The 21,788-nt window shown below is 41.1% G+C and overlaps 1 protein-coding gene across 2 annotated transcripts in view; it reads right to left on the reverse strand.

Annotated features, from left to right (window-relative positions):
* The window catches only part of GATA3 (GATA binding protein 3), a 146,288-nt gene that overhangs the window by 76,868 nt on the left and 47,632 nt on the right, over positions 1–21,788 (reverse strand). The window contains exon 6 of one of the 2 annotated variants that reach the window (XM_049882004.1): positions 1,029–1,546. The exons of the other annotated variant lie outside the window; for it this stretch is intronic. Within the exon in view, the coding sequence (XP_049737961.1) occupies positions 1,526–1,546 (21 nt within the window). The 3' untranslated portion in view covers positions 1,029–1,525. Of the gene's footprint in view, positions 1–1,028; positions 1,547–21,788 lie in introns of those variants that run through there. 2 annotated transcript variants of the gene reach the window in all.

The following is a 21,788-nucleotide window of genomic DNA, read 5'->3' on the forward strand; positions in this document are numbered from 1 at the left end:
CCATAAATGGATCTTATTTTTAGAAGGTGGCAAAGAGCCTTGGTGACACAATGGTTAAGCTCTCAGTTCCTAACCGAAAGATTTGTGGTTTGAATCCACCCAGCAACTCCACAGGAGAAATGACTGGTGATCTGCGTCTGTAAAGATTAAAAAAGATTACACCCTAGCAAATCCTATGGGGCAATTCTACTCGAAATTGCCTCGACAGCACCTAACAACAACAAGGTTTACTTACTAGTAGAAACTCTCGCCTTTATTGTAGATTTACCAAGATTGTCAGCTGTGGAAGTGACTGTTAGGCACAAAATTCCTGGAGAAGTATTTATATAGCAAAAATCATTAAAGGTAAGATTTGAAAGTAATAATTTTCCCTCCTAAAAATGGCTGCATTCTTTTTATTTACAGACATGTATATAGTGTTCATTACGACCCCAGAGTGTCCTGAGCACTTTGCAAATGTTAACTTGTTTCGTCTTTATGGCATCCCTATCATTATCCCTGGGAATTCTGGTGCCAAACTGGTTAAGTGCTATGGTTGCTAAACAAAAGGTCAGCAGTTCAAATCCACCAGGCACTCCTTGGAAACTCTATGGGGCAGTTCTACTCTGTCCTATAGGGTTGCTATGAGTCAGAATCGACTCAACAGCAATGGGTTTGGTTTTTTGGTTTATCATTATCCTTATTTTTTTAATGGGGAAACTGAGGCATGGAGAAGCTAAATAACATGCCCAATGTGATCCAGCTTAGAGGTGGCAGAGGTAGGATTCAAACCCAAGCCACATACCTCTCTAAAGCAGCACTATCCAGAATTATAATGCATGCAACATAATGCAATTTTAAATTTTCCAAGAGCCATATTTAACAAAAAGGAAAAAGAAACTGGTGAAATTATTTTTAATAATCTATTTTATTTAACTCAATATATACCAAATATTGTCATTTCAACATATACTCAGTACAAAAATTATTGAGATATTTTAGATTTTTTTTTTTTTGTACTAAGCCTTTGAAATCTGGTACACACCTGGTATTTCACACTTACAGCACAGCTCAAATCAGACTTGCCACATAGTAGGTACTCAGTAGCCAAATGCAGCTGCTGACTACCACACTGTACAGCACATCTCCAGAGTCTATACCGCCTCTCCAGTAATACTTCTTGGGGGAATGTACAACTTTTATCCAGGAGGTATTACGATGCTAACTTTATGACAGAGTCTTGGTACAAAACTTTAAGCATCATCCAAGTGCCATGAGTGCAACAGACCACCCATCCCTTCAGCTTACTTACGCTCCCAATGAAATACACATGGTGTCTATTGGAGTCCTAATGGGTGGCATGCTGCATGCCTGTGGCCTTCAAATGCACAATGGCATATTCAAAATAGAACTTCGGCAGAAGGAAAACAGAATGGACTTTTCTACTCATCACTGGAGCAGTAAACTGGAAGTCAAGAAGCCTAGGCTCCAGGTCCTATGCTGTAAAACCAATGAACTGCATCACCTCAGCAGACTCATTCACTTCTCAAAGCCTCCATCTTTTCATCTGCAAAAAAAAGAGATTGAACTAGGTGATTGCTGAGATTCTTTTCAGTTCTAAAAAGAGCCTAATAGTAAAGATCTGAGCATTATAATAAGGCAGGCCTGGGATTGAGTCCTGACTCTTCCATTTAGAAGCTGGTGACCTGGACAAATTTTATAACTCCTTGGAATCTCAGTCTTCTGGATGTTGAGAGGTTTTTCTTTGGTTTTCTTGTTTGTGATAAATATATATGTAACAAAACATTTGCTAGTTCAGCATTCTTCACATGTAAAATTCAGTGATATTATGTTTATCGTGTTGTTCAATCATCACCATTATCCATTTCCAAATTATACTATCACCATTAGCAGAAGCTTGACGTCCCCTAAGCACTGAGTTCTCCTTTTCCCCTGCCTCCTGCCCGCCCTGGTAACTGTTAATAGCCTTTGGTCTCCATAAACTTGCCAATTCTAGATATTTCATATAAGTGGGATCATACAAGATTTGTCTGTTTATGACTTATTTCACTCAGCATGTTTTCAAGTTTCATCCATGTTTAGCATGCATCAGAACTTCATTTCTCTTCATGGTGGAGTAATATTCCATCGTTTTTTTTTTTTTAATGTTTTTTTTACACGTTTTATTTGTCCATTCATTTGAATGTTGTGAGGTTTTAATGAGCTGACACATGTAAATACTTAGCCCAGTGCACACAGTGAGCATGCAATAAATGGGTACTAGAATTGAAAAAGAAAAAGAGGAAGACACTAAAACAGTGGCTGCGACAATGGGCTCAAACACAGCAATGACTGTGAGGATGGCACAGGACCGGGCAGCGTTTCATTCTGTTGTATATAGGGTCACTATGAGTTGGAACCGACTCGATGACAACTGACAACAACAATTAATTAATATCAATTAATAATATTGATCATTATTAATGTTATTCAGTGACCACAAAGATTAGCTATCTTTTCCGGTACCCACAAGCTAAGTAAATTGAGAAAACTAGCTGAAATAAAATATAAAATAAAATTAGCTTTTCTGAAATATTAAAATATTTAGAAAATTGAGGCTGAGAGGCAGAGCAGATTTCTTTGGTTTCCTGGGTAGTTTTTCTCCTTTTATATGGGTAGTCTCAGCTCTGTGGTAAGGAAGCACAATAAAGAGAAAATTTTAATAAGCCTATTAGACTACAGTTCCAAATAAAATAGAATAAACTCTGATATATTCAATTGCATAAATATACAAGCTCTTGGGCATGTGATTTCTTTGGCTTCTTGGAAAACCTCATAGCTTCTCTTTTGTTTATTGTAGAAGAGAGTTTGCAGTTTAAGCAAATAAACACTTGTAGTTGGTTCTGTGTCAATTTTAAAGCAATTTCTAAAAATTACTATATAATATCCCTTGATGGATCTTGTGAAAAATCACATTGCAACACCCAAACTCATCATTTGAAATATTACATCTTTTGGTTTGCCTGTTACCACAGTTCCTGTCAATACCTGTGTGTCCCATTAATGTACTACAAAGTTGACCATTTCCAGACTGACTGGCACTTAATTCTACTACATGGGGTCATTTGATTCAATCACTGAAACAACTAAAATAACTAAGATACCTAACTGAAACACATTAGAATCACTCCTTGAGAATAAACCTGAATTGACTTCAAATGATCACTATGGTGTTTTGTAAAGACGGAGTAATGGTGCCCTAGAATCCTGGGATTCATTTTAGAGTAAAACTCACCTTCATCTGTTTATATGTATGTTTGACACCTATAAAAAGAACGAAAATGAGAGAAGACTTTTTCTTCACTTCTGATGGTGTAGCACTTTTTTGTGTACTGGATTTCAGAGCAGGCAAGCACCTAGGACCAAATGGAATTCCTGAAGACTTTCTTTGAGAATCATAGTTCTACCATTATCCAAGTGTTATTCTCTTGTTTGCGGGAACATTGAAGGCAAACCCATTAGCTGTCCCGCTGCTTTTAGAAGACTTGGGTTGAACCATACACTATAGAAAATTCCTAGTTTTCTGTACATATGGCCCAACTGGTCTCATACCTATGGAAACATGAGCAAGTGATACCTGAACTAGCTTCTTAGAGAACGTCGTTAACTCAGAAACACTGCAAAGAAATGAATATGTTTGAGAACCGCGCAGGCAGACACACAGGCTGGGGCAGGCTGGAAGACAGAGGAGTGAAGGGTGATCTATAACAAAGAGGCATCAACTACATCCTAAAACAACTCTAGATAGCATAAAATGCTGTCAAAACATATCGTTTCCATGAAAAAGTCATGCATTCCATACACATATTTAATAACTTTCACTAGCTCTCTAATAGCATTTGCCCCTTGAGACTTTTTCACCAGTTAGGAATCTCAGTAAGTGACCATAAAATTATTACCAAGAGCGTGGGCTAGTGGTGGGACACGGGCTAAAGGGAGCATTTTAGACTATGGCACAGTCCCAAGGGAAGCAAAGAGCACACATTTCTGTCCATTAACCAGAGAAGGAAAAGTGTCACGTGGAGATGGATTTGAATATGTTCTCTCTGAGATGCTGGCGATGAAAACCAGGCACATTTTGAAGCATGCCAAGAGCGGGATGCAGGAGAATCGTTTCTACCAGAATAGAGAAGGGGCCAATTCAAATAATACTGATCCCAAATGCAAAGCAGGATTTTTGTCCAGTTTCCGAAGAAAATCTATTGGGTCCTTTTTAAATCTTTCTCTTTTTTTTTGTCTCTTCTGTGGTGCCTGTGGACACTGATTCAGGTGAAAATGAAATGTTGCTCTTTAGGACTCCCACAAACAGCAATTGTGCACCTCAAGAAAACAACTGATAGTAATGTGCCTGGGAATAAGTAACCCCAACAGAAGCGTCAGGATATTATTCAGCAAAACAGCATTCGAGCAATTTCTGAACAATTTTCTACAAATGATGAAATACTCTAAATTCTTAATTCACTAATTTTGCAAACTTTTATTATGAACCGTCAGGTATCTTGCTCTATGCAGGGCTTTTCGGATGAAAGATGCATTCTTCCTCCCTCAAAGAGCTCACAGTCTTCTGGGGAAGGCAAAGAAACAGCTGACTGTATGCAGTAAGTGCTTTGATACAGGTAAGCATGGGGTGCTACTGGAGCAAATAAAAGGGTCACTGCCCAGATTTGGGGGAAAGGTCCAAGGAAGGCTTTCTGGAAGAGGTGACAACTGAGTCAGTCAGAGAGGCCAACAAAGGCACAAGATAATGAGTTTGTCCAACTGAAACATGGACCAAGTGGTGAGAGATGGGGATAAGGACATTGGCCCAGGTCAAGTTATGATATCACTTATTATGGCACCCTATGGGATTTTGAGACTATTATGAAGACAATGGGAAGCTACTGAAATTTTTTAAGCAGGGAGGAACATATTCCTATGGCTCTGCCAACAGCTCACTCTGGCAGCAATTTGGAGGTAAATAAAGTGGACTAAGATTAGAGACAGGAGACCTGTTAGGACACTGTTACAAAAATTCAGATAAAAAAATAAGGAAGGTTTGAGTCAACGGCATAGGAATAGTTCTTCAGGTAATATCAAAAGGATTTTCTGACCAATTAGAGATGAATGAGGAGGAATCATGGACAGCTGCCAGGCTTCTAGTTTGGGTAGCAGGGTGGCTCACAGTGCCATTCACCAAAATAAGGAAATACAGTTCCTTCATTTCGCCTCTGGCTCTTCCTGACCTCTAGGTGATCCCATTTCAGCAAGCCACAGGGAAGTTCTGCCTCAGTAGCTAATCCCAGTCCACTCCTTTCAGGCAATTTGGATCTGTGCCTTCTTTCTCCAAAAGATGGGAATCAGGAAGAAGTTCTGAGTGATACATAAATTTGGTGCATAAACCAACCAACCCACCAAACTGTAGCCAAGGTGCTTTAGCAGAAGTTTCTGAAGTAAAGCAGAATGAAACATCATAACCAGAGGGAAGTTTTTACTAGGGGATGTTTGCCCTCAAACTAAGGATGCAAATGTTTATAGAGGTTGGATTTCAAACATACTAATGTCTTTTCAGAAATGAAGCCAAATTTATGTCTTTCCATTAGGTATATAGCCAGAGTATTCCTAAGAAAATATACCTGCAAGTATATCTGAGACAGTGTACTTTACAGGTCATGAAAGAAATGTATTCACTGTAAAATTGTATATATCTAAGAAAATATGGCATATCTCACTTAGGGTGGTTTCTGCTATTTCAGTATAAAAACTTTTTCAGGACTCCCCTCATCCATTTTTATCATACTAAAGAACTCCTCTGGCTCAATCTGTATTCATTTTGCTAAAATGTCCACATTCGCTTCTCATTTTCTCGATTGGGAATTGTACATTGAAATGATGACCTCGCCCAACACAAAGGTGAAAGCTTTGGAGAAAGAAATGTTTCCTGGCACCTTCACTTCCTTCTCAGTGGGAAGGGAGATACTAATACCTACCTGGCAACAGCATTTGGAGGGATTAATGAGTGTTTGTGGAGCACTCTCAGGTCTGAAGACGAAAGACATCCTATGAGCACAGAGTCTAATTGATGTTTGTTACTTTGAATGTTTCACTAAAGGACCTTTCTCCATATAAATGAATTCTCATCCACTGGCTTTGAGATGAACATGGAATGGAAGCATCTTAAGTGTGGTCTTCTACCAGCATTTTTTTTTCCAGCAGTAATTCCCAACATGACAATTTCCCATCCAGTAGTAATTACCCCTACTAAGATAGACTGTTGACTTCAGGTGGTGTGATTCTTAGGCTGGCTCTATTTACAGTCAAAACAACCATTTAACTACATTTCTTTGATAGTAAATTAAATACATAGATAAATAAATAAGCTCAACCCTTTGATGAACCAAATGATTTCCTTTTCAACCTGTTTTTATGCCATGTTGAAACAGCTATATTTTTCTGGATGCACTGGGAAGAGATAGATGACCAAACATATGGATGCTGAACCGTTTATTTGATTCGGCTTGGCTTCATTTTCCAGTAAGTTGTTTTCATAATCCAGTCTCAGCGAAGAATCAAGTTGATTCTTCAAGTCCCAAGATAGACACTATTTCGCTTTGTAACATTGCAATAAGTTATTAACCTACTCATTGTCCCATTTGGTCAAATGTCTACATATCCAGGGTTTAGGAAGAAAAATCAGCACTGTGCAACCTGAACATTGATGCAATAGATGCTAACCCAGGTCTCAACAGAGAACTGACTCTACGATTGGCTTCTCCCAGTACCAGCCAATCTAACAATCTTCCTTCGCTATTCATATTATTTAGAATTGAAGAAGACTATAAACTCAAGCCAAGCACATCCTCGGCTGAGCCAGGGTTAAATTCCTAAATGAACAGATAAAAAAGTTAAAGGACATTGGTTATCACAGCGTCTCTGCAGATTTCCTTGATGGTGCCAATAATTAGAGAAGCCAAGGCACTTTGCCACCATTACACAGATCTTTCTTAGTCTGATTTCACCAATCAAGCCTTAGGTTGCTTCTCCTAGAGTTGACCATTTCTAAGAGTTCGTACTTCAGGAAACGTCTCTGAGAAATTCCAGTCTATGCCTCTGTCATGTCTCTTATCTGTCTCAGAAGAAAACCTTGAGGTTTGATTTTTGGCTCATGGCAGACACATCTCTAAGGTAAGGCAAAATCATTTCCAGTTTGGGTGGGTCTGTGCTTTATGAAGCCCATGTTGTTTTGCTTACTGCCTGCAGATTCAAAATTATGGAAAATGGGGCATAGGTTTACCAGACCTGCTAAAAACCATCTGAGGACCTTTCATCAACCGCCTCCTCACCCACCCACACCCCCCAGTCCTGAAGAGGGAGACGCCATTTAGGCCTACCTCTTTTAAATGTATACTCTTAAAGCTCCTTTCATGTTTCATTTTAACATGATTTCGTCTTTAGAAAAATCGTTGATGACGGGCATCAGTATACATCATGATTTTCCCTGCTCATTGCACTCACTCCAAACATGGCCCTGAATCTTGAGCTAGAATTCCGCTCAAAACAGTTTTATCCTGAACCAGGGATGATTTGGAGAACATCTAAAACAGTATATAATAAGCCAGTCGCAAAAGGGCAAATATTGTGCAATCCTACTTATATGAAATACCTAGGATAGGCAAGCCCTGATGGCGCAGTGGGTAAAGCAATCGACAGCTAACCTAATGACCACCAGTTTGAAACCACCAGGGGCTTTGCAGGAGAAAGATGTGGCAGTCTGCCTCCATAAAGATTTACAGCCTTGGAGTCGAATCAACTGGACTGCAGTGGGTTTAGGATAGAGAAGTGGCTAGAGACGAAATCTATCAGGGGTCACCAGGGGTGGGTGGGATAGAGGGGGTAAGGGAGACTCAATGCTTAGGGGACGCCGAACTTCTGTTAAAGGTGATGGAAAATTTCGGAAACCGTTAATGGTGATGGCTGAACAACATGATGAATATAATTAATGTTACTGAGCAATCCATGTGAAGACTGTTGAAATGGTAAATGCTTTCTTACCTATATATTTTCCACCATTAAAAAGAAATAATAAAAAAAATAAAGCAGCACACAGCCCTTTACATGCCCAGGCCAGCCACAGGCACACATACAGAAGAGGGAGCATGAGGCTGTTTGAGGGAGGCATCAAGCAAAATAAAGCTCCATCCTGAAATCAGATTTTTTAAAATACAATTAAATGAATGGCAGGGCAATGATCATCTGTTATAAAGTACGCCAGTGACAGTAAAAGCTTTGTTATCGGGCCAGTTGGGGGTGTAGCTGCTGGTCAGCTAAAAATTCTAGTTAGCTACTGCTTTATTCTTATTGCCCAAGGAGTTTTACCTCTTATCTCTTCTCAAGCTCTCTTCTTCGTAAATGAAAGGAAGTGTATCTGGTTTGTGTGCAAGTCGCCATTTAAAGTCTGTAGAAATGGAGGATTAATTTTGTTTCCCTAAAAGCAGCAGGAATAGTAGACACCACTCCCCTAGCAACCCCCTCCTGGCCCTATTACTGGGCAGTCTCCCTGTTCCCTCGATTTTAGCTGGTTGCGAGAGTGTGGCACTGGGTCATCGGTAGAGTTCCAGCCTAAAGCCAGACCTTTTTTAATTTTATTTTTAATTTTTGTTTTAATTGTGCTCTAAGTGAAAGCTTACAAATCAAGTCAGTTTCTCATACAAAAATTTATACACACCTTGCTATATACTCCTAGTTGCTCTCCCCCTAATGAGACAGCACATGCCTTCTCTCTACCCTGTATTCCCCGTGTCCATTCAGCCAGCTCCTGTCCCCCTCTGCCTTCTCATCTCACCTCCAGACACTGCCCACATAGTCTCATTTGCCTACTTGAGCCAAGAACTCACTCCTCGCCAGTATCATTTTCTATCTTATAGTCCAGTCCAATCCCTGTCTAAAGAGTTGGCTTTGGGAATGGTTCCAGTCTTGCGCTAACAGGTCTGGGGACCATGACCTCCAGGGTCCTTCTAGTCTCAGTCAGACCATTAAGGCTGGTCTTTTTATGAGAATTTGAGGTCTGCATCTCACTGTTCTCCTGCCCCATCAGGGATTCTCTGTTGTGTTCTCTGTCAGGATAGTCATTGGTTGTAACCGGGTACCATCCAGTTCTTCTGGTCTCAGGCTGATGTAGTCCCTGGTGGTTGAGGCCAATTGATGCCTCTTAGATGGCCGCTTGCTAGCGTTTAAGACCCCAGATGCCACTCACCAAAGTGGGATGCAGAATGTTTTCTTTTCTTTTATTACTATACCTACTAGTTTGGGGTTGATTTTACTACTGAAGACAGTTATAATTTTTTACTAACTAATCTTAAAGTTGTAGGTTGTCAAAGGAACCAAGATGAAAGTACTCATGTAGGAAGCAGCATCAACAAGTCCAGCCTTCTGGCTCTCCTTCCTTTGCCAATTATCACCTTATGGACTTGGGCAAGTTACCTCACCTCCTTGGCTCAGTTTTCTCATCTGTAAAATGAGAAAATTAGGCTAGGAGATCTCTAAAGCCGCTTCCAATCTTGGATTGTAAACACACCTTTAAGAGAGGAAATGTTTTACTCTAGTTCATCTTCCTGGAGCCTCCAAATGAGTGTTGCTGTGATGATACAGACTATCCGGAGAGCTTTAAATAAGTTAACGTTGCCAAATCACCTGATACAGAAAGTCAGTTTTAGGTTAATTTAGACAAAATTCTTTGGAAAACCCTTGAGATTTAAACTGGTAGATTCAAGCTCATGCATGCCAGTTAATTCTCTCCTTTTAGAAAGTATAACCAGTAACCAGTTGCCGTCAAGTCGACTCTGACTCGTGGCTACTCCATGTGTGTCACAGAACAGAATTGTGCTCTGTGGGGTTTTCGGTGGCTGACTTTTTGGAAGTAGATTGCCAGGCCTTTCTTCTGAGGTGCCTCTGGGTGGATTCCAACCTCCAACCTTTCAGTCAGCAGCTAACCATTCGTACCACCCAGGGTTAGAAAGAATAGAGAGTGCCTAGTCAAAACTTGGTCTTGGCCACTTTGTTTGAAACCAAGACATTGCATGCTGGAGGCACAACAAATGAAACTGAAATTGTGAACAGGCTTATACCTCACCAAGGAGATTCAAATGTGAACCCCCCCACCCCCACCCCGCCACAGTACATCAAAACAAGGGCCTTCCCACAAATGCAGAACACTTACTGCGTGACTTTAGGTAAATTACTTCATCTCTCTAAGCCTGCATTTCCTTAATAATACCCGTTGTTGTTGTTGTGTGCCGTCAAGGTGATTCCAACTCATAGCAACTCTACAAGACCGAGTAGAAATGCCCCATAATACCTACCTTTCAGAATTTTGATGAAGATTAAATGAAATAATATATTAAATGCCATATATATCACATACTAGATACTCCACAAATTGCTAGCTATTACTCTTTCAGCGACTGCATGGGAGATATTCGAGAATGGCCTATGCAAATCCCTAGAAAATGTTGGCCTGAAACCATCTTGCATTGGCCAAGAGAGATGGGTCCAAATTACCTCAGAGGCCTCATCTTTATGAGCCTACGAAGAAATAACTACTCCTCAAGGACTGTGAATAAATAGAAGGGGGCAAGATTATCTTTGTCAAGGGTTGAAACTGACTCATTCCTTCTGGCTAGAGGGAAGGGAAGGACTAAGAAGAACCTTAGGAATGAAGGGAATTAACTCCTGAAGCGACACAGCAGATGTCGATTTACTAACAACAGACAGGTGGGGCCAAGCATGTGCATACAAAATTTTTTAAAACTCTGAGGATCACTATCTTTAACTAGATGAAGCAGGCTAGCAGGAGAACACATAGGCCCATACTTCCCTTCAAAGGCATTTGTTTGCCTACTGGTGTGGAAGGAGAGAAAAGGTTAATTGTTCCTAAATAAAAGGAAGCAGAATAGAAAAAAGTCAAACTGGAAACAGATCCAGTGACAGCACTATATTGGCCAGTACTTAAGCTCTGTGTGTGTGTGTGTGTTATGTGCCATAGAGTCGATTCTGACTCATAGGAGCCCATGTGACAGAGTAGAACTGCCACATAGGGTTTTCTATAATCTTTATGGAAGCAGGAAGCAGATCACCAGGTCTTTCTCCTGAGGAGTTGCTGGGTGTGTTCAAACCACAAACCTTTCAGTTAGCAGACAAACACTTAACCACTGAGCCACCATGGCTTTTTGGTGCTTAAACTGCCACTGAGTAATCCCCAAACTGGCATGGTAGTGCCTGTGAGGGTCTTTTCATTAATAGAGTCAACCTTCAGAAGCAATGTATTCCATCCCAAGTCAAGTGGCACCCAAAGGAGAGAAAGCCAAAAGAGAGGGTCGATGGCAACTGCCCCCCTGTTGAGCCTCCAGGGCCTCAAGACAGGGTCATACTGGAAGCCTCAACTCTCTAGGCTTTCAGGGGCTTTTCACCTTTTCCCAAAAAGAAAGAAAAGCCTGAAGAGCAAATGTCCTGTATACTTTGGTAATGTCTTATCTCTGTGTGACTATCTATTCATTAAGGATAATGAATGAAAGGATCACATCATTAAGTTGAAAAGAGAGGTCATTATTTGTTACACCATCGTACTTTAAAGGGAATATTTGGAACAAAGAGCAATGACTAAAAATAATTAGACTGGGGACTCAACCGCAGCAGACATATTATTGGTGACCCTATACTATATGGTAAAGTGTCAGACAGACCTGGGGTCAATTTCCAAAAGGGGGCAAACAAAGTGAATCATTCCATCATCAAGAGCTCTGGACTAGGAGTCAAGAGGTCTGGGCAGCAGTCCCTGTCAGGTTGAAAAACTGCTGTGAAACTTGAATGACTCATGTCTTCGGCCTTGGTATCCTCATCCGAACAATAAGGTTGGACTGAATAATTTCTTAGGTTCCAAAATTACTATGATGGCCAAGGTCACAGGCTTTAGAGTTCTAGACCTGGACCGGGACTGACTTCTGGCTCTATCCCTTAATAGCTGTATGACCTTGGCAATCTTCTATACAATGGGATAACAAAAGTACCTACCTCATAAGGCTTGGGGGAAATTAATAAGTCAATGCACAGAGCATTGTGTATGAGCACTTGTCTTAGTCATCTAATGCTGCTATAACAGAAATAACACAAGTGGATTGCTTTAACAAAGAGAAATTTATTTCCTCACAGTAAAGTAGGCTGAAAGTCCAAATATTCAGGGTGTCAGCTCCAGGGGAAGGCTTTCTCTCTTTGCTGGCTCTGGAGGAAGGTCCTTGTCCTCAATCTTCCCCTGGTCAAGGAGCTTCTCAGGTGCAGGGACCCTGGGTCCAAAGGACACACTCTGCTCCTGGTGTTGCTTTCTTGGTGGTATGAGGTCCCCAACTCTCTGCTTCCTTCCCTTTCCTTTTTATCTCTTGAGAGATAAAAGGTGGTGCAGGTCACACCCCAGAGAAACTACACTGGATCAGGGATGTGACCTGGGTAAGGGTAGTACAATCCCACCCTAATCTTCTTTAATACAAAATTACAATCACAAAATGGAGGACAGCCACACAATACTGGAAATCATGGCCTAGCCAAATTGATACACACATTTTTGGGGGGACAGAATTCAATCCACGACATCACTTCATGAGGTACAGCAGATGTCGATTTACTAACAACAGACAGGTGGGGCCAAGCATGTGCATACAAAATTTTTTAAAACTCTGAGGATCACTATCCCTGTCTTCAGTGGAATTTTAATCCAAAAGTTGAACTGGAACAAGCACATTTGACAGAATATCAGTTAAAGGAATAAGATAGGTTTGTTTGTGTGTGTGTGCGTGTATGTGTATGACTTATGCCAGTCTGTTTCTTTATAAGAATTCGCTATTAACAGCCAGTAACATCTGTAATGCAATTTTTAAAAGCATTTTAATAGTTATATAACGATCCGTGGTGGTGCAGTGGTTAAGTGTTTGCTTGCTAACCAAAAGGCGAGTGGTTTGAACCCACGAGCTAACAGCTCTGCAGAAGAAAAGACCTGGCAATCTGCTCCCATGAAGATTTCAACATAGAAAACCCAATGGGGCAGTTCTACTCTGTCCTGAAGGGTCACTATAAGTCAGAACCCACTCAAGAGCACACAACAAGAGCAACAATAGTTACTGAAAGCAGGTACCTCAGCATCTGGCAAATAGTAAGCTCTCAAATAAATAAGTCAGGATTTGTACAGAGATTAAGACATCAGAGCTAAGCGTTTAAGAAAGGTAAAGACTATGGGGACTGGAGCTAGATGGTGTCAACTTGAAAAGACAGAAAGGAGAAGAAATAGAAGAGAGAAAAGAATTCCAAGCAAGATGAATGGGATTTGGGGCAGTAAAATGGCAGTGGGAGATAAGGGAATCCAGGCATGTTTGCCTGGGGTTATGTTGAAAACACAAAGAGGGCCAATGAGTTTCATCTCCATGGCCAACTCCAGGTGATTGGCAGTGGCTGCCATTTCCTGTGCTGGGCAGCATTCTCTGAGGGGAAAGAGTAGGGATGGACCAGCAACAACAGACATGGGCAGAGCAATAGCACTTTGTCCACACCTATGGCACTCCCCTGGGGCCAGGGCACAGCTGTAGGTGAACATTCTGCTGTTAAGTGAGGAGAGGGGAAAAAGCACACTGAGAATCCAAAGTCAAGGAAAAAGGAATAAAGAGAAAGTAGATCAAAACCACCCTCCAGAACTGGACAGAAGTGCTACACAAGCAGTGCAGACCAAAGTTCATGAGGCCAGCTACCCTTCCCCCACCCCCCACGGCCTCCACAGGCCACCGCAGGACAATTCCTGCTGGAAGAAGACATTGCTAAGTCAGTGAGGCCTCTGGGGCTGCAGAAAGAAGAAATCCGCTTACTGCTCAAAACTTATGATCAAATGGGAAAAAAATGAATGGAAAGGCAATATATCAAAACCCTGACAATAATTATATTAGGGTAGTAAAATGATGGGTGATTTTCATTTTCTTCTCTATATTTTCCCTGTTTTTTTAATGTCTAAAATAAACCTATATTACTTTCTAATAAGAAACAAACTTATTTAAATTTTTTTTTTTTAATCTGATTCTTCTAGAGATTCCCAGTCAACCCCCCTACCAAGGGCAAGGGGAAGTTCTTAGACCAGGATTCCATATTAGCCTAGAGAAAAGCAAGAGGGAACATCTCTATATTATCTTCAGCTTGCACCCTGCTCTCTTGACTTCTTAAGAGCCATCCATAGCTCGGGGCATTTGCAAAACAATCTCAGGGTTTATTTTCACAATTGGACCTCAGGAATTTCCTATCTCTAGAACAAACTTACCTTCTCCTATATATATATATATATATATTTTTAAAGATATGTGTGCCTAGGTGTCCTGGTGGCACACTGGTTAAGAGCTCGGCTGCTAACCAAAAGTCAGCAGTCCAAATCCACCAGCTGTTCCTTGGAAATCCTACAGGGCAGTTCTACTCTGTCCTACAACGTTACCATGAGTCAGAATCGGCTCAGTGGCAATGGGTTTGGGTATATGCGCCTATGTCCTATACAACAAACTAGACTGTAAATTCTTTGAGGGCAGGAACTGCGTCTTGTTCCTCTTTCTCACCCCCTTAGTGTTTAGCATATTGAAAAGGATTTGATAAACATTTGTTGAATGATGAACGTTGGCTCTAATCAATGCCATCTTTCCCTGTCTGACCCCAATCATTTGCCTGGCCCCTGTTTCACCTGTCATGTCCTTTGCACCGCCAGGGCTCAGCACCATTTCTTGTTGTTCTAGAGCGAGAAGAAGTTGTATTTTGTTGATCTCTGTCCAACCCAGGTGCCATCGTGCATCACTCTTCCCCAGGGCCCTGCTGTTTTGAAGTATAACCTCTGTAAATGTCAAGAAGCGACTCCAAACCTATCGTTAGTCTCTCTGGGGTTGGCTGCCTGATGGTGTGGTCCATTTAATAATAATACTTACACTTAAACTGCCGCTTCTACGAGGCTCTTCAAAGCCTTTTACAATCATTAACTAATTAAGGCACAGCCCCGCCCTGGTGACTACAGTTATAATTCCCACTTCACAGATGGGGAAACTGAGGCTGATTTTAAGTGAGCTGCCGCAGGCCAGAGTCACTGTCTGAGCCAGAATTAGAAGTTGCAGGTGCCTAATTCTGTGTGTAAGCCGCTATCCCCCATACCCTTATTCTAAACAAGTGGTTCCAGAGTAAACGAGTAGATAGGCCTCTGCACTGTAGCTGTGTCTGTGGTTTTTGAAGGACACGTCTAATTCTCTCATCCAATACTTTTCCAGTTCTCTGCATTCAAGTGAAGTTCAGTTTCCAACAGGGATAAACACACACACACACAAAGAAATGGACAGAAAACAGGCATATGGCGGGATTTTATTTTCTTAAGAACACTTTTCTACCGTACATGGTTTTTGAGAATCTCTGGCATTTTACAGCTGATTAAATATTGTTACCCACTTCTGGCTCTGATACCGGGTTTCTATCTGAATGAGATTTAAAAGAGAGAGAATAGACATGTAGTAGAATACTCTTCAGTCATAAAGAGAAATGAACTTCTGACACAGGCTACAACATGGATAAACCTTGAAAACATTATGCCAAGTGAAATAAGTCAGACACAAAAGGACAAATATTGTATGAATGATCCTACTTAAATGAAATATCTAGAAAAGGTAAACACAGAGAAACAAAAGTTTATTAGTGGTTACCAGGATTTGGGAGAAGGGGAAAATAGAGAATTATTGCTTACAGGGTACTGAGTTTTTCTGTTTGGGGTGATGAAACTTTTAGAAATAGATAGTGATAATGATTGCCAAAAAGGATGAACATAGTTAATTTCAATGAACTGTAGACTTAAAAATGTTAAAAATGGCAAAGTTTTATATATTTTTTTACCACCACACTTTCTTTTAATTTGAGAGGGAGGGAAACCTAATGAAATTTGAAGCTATGAAGCTCAATGGGTGATAAAAATATGAATAATCATGTCTAACCACAGTCCACTGACATAAGGAAGCATATGATTAGGAGAATGAAGACTTCCGGTCTTTTTTGTTAAGGTGCTAAGTAGGAAATCTTGATTGATTTGTTTGGCACACAGCTGAGTGATTCAAACTATCAGAAAGTAAAAGCCTAGACTCTTAACTACTGAACACAGATTCCAGCTATTAGCACAGAATAAAACCACATACCTCATCTAACATGGTACATTTAGGGGTTTTTTCATTTGTTTAATTCCAGGGACAGAAACAAATATCTGAGATTCTTATAAAACAAGTCACGTATCTCTAGGCCCTCTGGCCTATGACAATAGATTAAATCTTAAAGCTGAGGGCATTCCAATGATAGGAAAGATTCCTGTGGTGTGGGCTTCCTGAAGGACATCTTCTGGAGGACTCAGACTTCCTCAGGGTCTGAATGGACGATAAGGTTTGGGCTACTGAAAAGGTGTGGTGAGGTCATTCCAAACTGGAGAATAGCCTGCGTGTGTGAAGACACTGAGATAAGAAGGAGGAAAGGGTCAGGAGACCTGACAGAAAGAAAGGACCAGGTGTTGAGGAAACCATACACCTGTTGACTTTAAAGTAAGACACATTTCTGTGGTTCTGACTCACAGTCATATCAGAGTTTCTTGAAGGAAGGGGGGACCTAATAATAGCAGACAAAAAAAAAAAAAAACAGCTGCCGTTGAATCAATTCCAACTCTTAGCAATCCTATAGGACAGAGTAGAACTGCCCCATAGGGTTTCCAAGGAGTGGCAGGTGGATTCAAACTGTCGACCTTTTGGTTAGCAGCCAAGCTTGTCCAACCTAAACCCGTAAAGTACGTTATTTCTTGCATTAAGAAAAAAAAAGAGAAAATGCATTCAATGCCGTAAGAAAATCTTAAAAGTGAACAGTGAGCACTTAAAATAATATTTACAGGTTATAACTATTTCCACTTTTAACTCTGAGAGAAGTTAAGTCAAATTTATCCAATGCTAATTAGTACCATGGCTGAAAATTCAAAACACAGAACATATTCTAGGACAAAATGAAGATCTTCCTATCAGAGGATAATTTAACTTTGTTCCCAAGGCAAATGCCAGGAGACAAAAAAATCATAAATATTTAAGGCACATAGTCCCTCCTTAGCAAAAATGAGAGGTGTTCATGCAGAATAAGGAGGTAAAGTTAGCAGGGTTTTTTGTTTTGTTTTATTTTGATGGAATTAACTATTGGAATTAAAGTAATTAAATGCTATTAGCTTAACAGTTCTTGATTGTTATAATAGCCCAGGCCTAAACCAGGTGGGATCAAGCTGGATTTCAGATCCCACATATATTTCGGTCTTGACCTCTGTTGTGTTTCTACCAGAGGGTGAAAGGAGCTAGGAAATAAATGCTGGGTAGCTTGAAAAAGAGACAGATGGACTTCTTCATCAGCTGAAATAGCACTGGACACAATCACATGCTTACAGCACCTGCACTTGGCCTTTCTCTTCCCAAAGCCCCAGAATCCAGATAGAAGGGATGAGATCAGCAGGTTGGAGATGATAGGACAAGAGAGAAATACACAAGAATCACATGGCCTGTAGAAAGGGGTATAAGGTATAGCATGAGAGGCTGACTGGCAGTGGAAAAGTCACATTGTACCCATCACAGCCAGGGTTGCCAGATAAAATACAAGACTCCCAGTTAAACTTGAATTTCAGATAAACAATGAATAATTTTTAGTATAAATATGTCCCAAATGTATAAAGGTGACAGTTGAACATGATGAACATAAGCTACTATTACTGAACTGTACACATGAAGAATGCTGAAATGGCAGATGTTTTGTTACACATATATTCACCACAACAAAAAGAAAAAACGTGTCCCAAATACTGCATGGGATAGACTTATACTAAAAAATCATTTGTTGTTTATGTGAAATTCAGATTTAACTTGGTGTCTTCTGTTTTTGTTTGCTAAATCTGGCGACCTTAATCACGGCAAAAAGTTCACAATGTATAAAAGTGAAAAATCAGGAAAAGCAATATAAGCACATTGTTTAGAAATATCTACCCAGTGATGCAGCAGAATAAAGGTCTAGCGATATGCTTCCGTAAAATTACAGTCATTGAAAACCCTATGGAGCACAGTTCTACTAAAACACTTGGGGTCGCCTTGAGTCAGAATCGACTAGACGACAAGTTTGGTTTTGTTTGGTGTTACAAGAAACAGCTAAAAGAGTTAAAGTCATTTCCCCTGGGCACAGGAATGGAGAGTGGGGAAGTTTGGGTCAGGTGGCAGCCATTTGTTTTAAGCCTTAATAACAGTATTTGAATTTTCTAAATTACGTACTTATGTAACTTTCACAAAAATTAAGACTTAGTTTTTAAAAAGGAAACAATTATGAATGATTTTAGCTTAATCCCTTCTTCCCTTCCCCCCCAAAAAAATTTTTTTTGATATGACAAATTACCAAGATTCAAGGGAATATGAGGAAAAGGGCAAAAAATAAATAGAGAGAGAAAGTTATCTGGTCTCCCAATCCTCCCTCCTCATCCATACCCTCTCAATCCACACAGCCTCTTCTCTAGCCTATACTGGGGAACTCAGACCTCCAGCCTACAGAAAGCCTCTTAAGGACTGCAGATAAAGGAAGTAGGAAGCAGGGGGTTTTTGCTGGGGAGGGAGTGAGAATTAAAGATTTAGCTACTGATAATTGAATGCCAGTAGCTTGAGACCAGAAGAACTAGACGGTGCCCGGCTACCACCAACAACCTCTCTGACAGGGATCACAACAGAGAGCCCTAGACGGAATGGGAGAAAAATGTAGAACAGAATTTAAATTCACGTAAAAAGACCAGACTTACTGGTCTCACAGAGACTGGAGGAACCCTTGAGACTATGGCCCCTGGACACTCTGCTAATCTAGAACTGAAACCATTCCTGAAGTCCACTTTTCAGACAAAGATTAGACAGACCTATAAAATAACAAATAACACACGCGAGGGACATGCTTCTTAGTTCAATCAAATATATGAGACCAAATGGGCAACTCCTGTTCTATAGCAAGATGAGAAGGCAGGAAGGGACAGAAATGGGACAAATGGACACATGGAACCCGGGATGGAAAGGAGGAACATGCTGCCAAACCGTGGGGATTGCAACCAATGTCACAAAACAATATATGTATAAATTTTTCAATGAGAAATTAACTTGAGCTGTAAACTTTCACCTAAAGCACAATAAAATTAGAAAAAATAAAAGTAATCACCGAGTACCTACTAAATGGGGACCAGGCACCATGTTAAGAACTGGTCTCCATTATCATCTGTAATCCTTCCAACAACCCTGGGAGATACCATTATCTTCATTTTTCAGATAAGGAAATCAAGATTAAGAAAGGTTAAGTGATTTTCCAGTGATCAGCCAGCTGGCAAGTGGTGGAGCTGGGATAGGAACCCAGACCTGCCTGACCCCAAGACCTGTGCACTCAACCAAACAGTTACACCATTTCCCAGGCGTGATGTTGGGCATGAAATTCTGGCAACAGCTCCACCTGATACTCAGGTGCCAAAGTTTCTCAGGATCACCAAAACCAAGTGCCTATAGAGAATGATCAAGCTCTCTCCTTGTAGCCTCTAACACCATCTCCATCTTCTCCGCCATGGCAGAGGAGGAGACAGCCTGGATTGTCTGAAGCCTGGGATCCTGGCACTTTGCCTCATGGGTTTCACAATGAGCCTACACCCTGTACCACCTCCACCAGGCCCTCTCCCAGACCAGACATCCCCACCGAACGTCTCCTGCAATAGATTACCTTACCAGTTGCCATCAGGTTGATTCTGACTCATGGCAACTCCATGTGTTGCAGAGTAGAACTGCTGTGACCTTCAGAAGCAGATTGCCAGACCTTACTTCCGAGGTGCTTCTGGGTGGGTTTGGACCACCAGCCTTTCGGTTAGTTGAGCACTTAATCATTGGATAAAAGATAAAAGAATCAAAGTGCCTTCAAAGAGTTGCCTTACCATGAGTCTCTCTAAGACCTGAAATTGTGGAAAACACCATCAAGGAGGTATAACACACCATGCTGTACTTGTTTGTTTCCCTCAAGTTCCCACTGGAGGGTGGAAAGGGCTGGGAGAAGAGGTGTGACTATCACCAGGGAGAGACGGTATGACCGTCACCCTTCCAAACCGCTCCTTTGCCTCCCAGGTTACTGTTCAAAGCCAGGAGAGAAGAGGGCTAGAACTTGTTGTTCTGTGACTGGGTGTTTTCAAGCTGAAGCTTCTAGAGAAAACAAGCCTAGGGCAGCTGAAGCTGTGGAGCCAATGCCACCGACACCTAAAAGTTGCCACTCAAATTAACACCTTCCATCTCAGCTCTGATTCTTTTCAAGCCACAACTGGACATGATGAACTGATGAAGTTATCTCACCAGATCTGAGTTTTGGGGAATTGGCAAGGTTCTACTTCCTTCCTCCGTGCTGGTGCAGGTCCACAGCTGGAGAAAAAGAGCATTATTACAGGAGTGATCGTGGCAGCCATGGTTCATTATCATGATTATTATTTGCAGAAGGCCCAGCTGCACACTCGGCAGGATTATAAACATACAGGAAGATGTGGGGATGCCCCCTGGTCATTCTCAGGGGAGTCAGCTTGGGCTCCCCTCTGCCAGCATCAGATAGTGGCTAAGATGATAAGTTTTGACTACCTGGCTGGAACTTCTTCCATCATTTGATCCCAGTTAGGGATCTGATTCCCTTCTAATGTGAGTTCTCTTTGATGTCTGAGATTCTCCTGAGGATAAGGAGGAGAGTCTCTGGAGGTGACTGTCTGCTTCTGGTGAGCTCCAAGACCTGCTTCGAACCTGCGTGCCTCTGTTTTGACCTTCTTGCAGCCATTAGGAATTAGCCTTATCCTGGAGGCCTCCACGTCACACATACAGTCTGTTCCCCAGGGTCTGCGTGGAAATTAATAATATCATTTTTTAAAATAAGCATCAATGATACATGCTACAACATGGATGAATCTTGAAGACACTAATGCTGAGTGAAATAAGTCAGTCACAAAAGGACAAATGCTATATGGTCCCACTTATAGGAAATAGGCAAATGTATAGAGATTAAAGCTTATTGGTGGTTACCAGGTGTGAGAAAGTGCGCAGGTAAGGGGAAGTCACTGCTTAGCAGGCACCGAGTTCCTGTGAAAAGTGGTGGAATAATTTGGAAAAGGATAGTGATAATGGTGGTACAACATGAGGAATGTAATCGATGTTACAAACTATATATGTAAAAGTTGTTGAACTGACAAATGGTTTGTTATATATATTTTTACCACAATGAAAATTTTTTTAAATAATTAAAACAAGCATCAGGAAAAGGATCTCTATGCTAAGGACATGAGTCTTTGTCCACCAATGGGAGTCCATTTTTTGAGTGACCAAATGTGAAATAGTGTTAAGATTCTGGTTTATAGAGGCCCTGTGGGTTCTCACTCTTCTCTCCCATGGGACAGAATTTCTGTGTGGGTCTCACTGACCAGTTTGGCATTGTATGGCCTAGAGGGTGAACTCAATACCCTACTTAATATTCAATCACACATATTTATGAGATCACCAGCCTGGAGGCCTTGATTTCCCTCTCTGGCAAGTAACTGAGTGCTGGCTAACATTTCCGGAGAGGGTATTTGGTGGTGGAGCTGGGACCCAGCTCAGGGAACCCTGCTTACTCTGCTGTCACCTTGCTTGTTGAGTCACTGAAAA

Source organism: Elephas maximus, chromosome 4, assembly GCF_024166365.1.
Source record: "Elephas maximus indicus isolate mEleMax1 chromosome 4, mEleMax1 primary haplotype, whole genome shotgun sequence".
In the NCBI taxonomy this organism is placed as follows: domain Eukaryota; kingdom Metazoa; phylum Chordata; class Mammalia; order Proboscidea; family Elephantidae; genus Elephas; species Elephas maximus.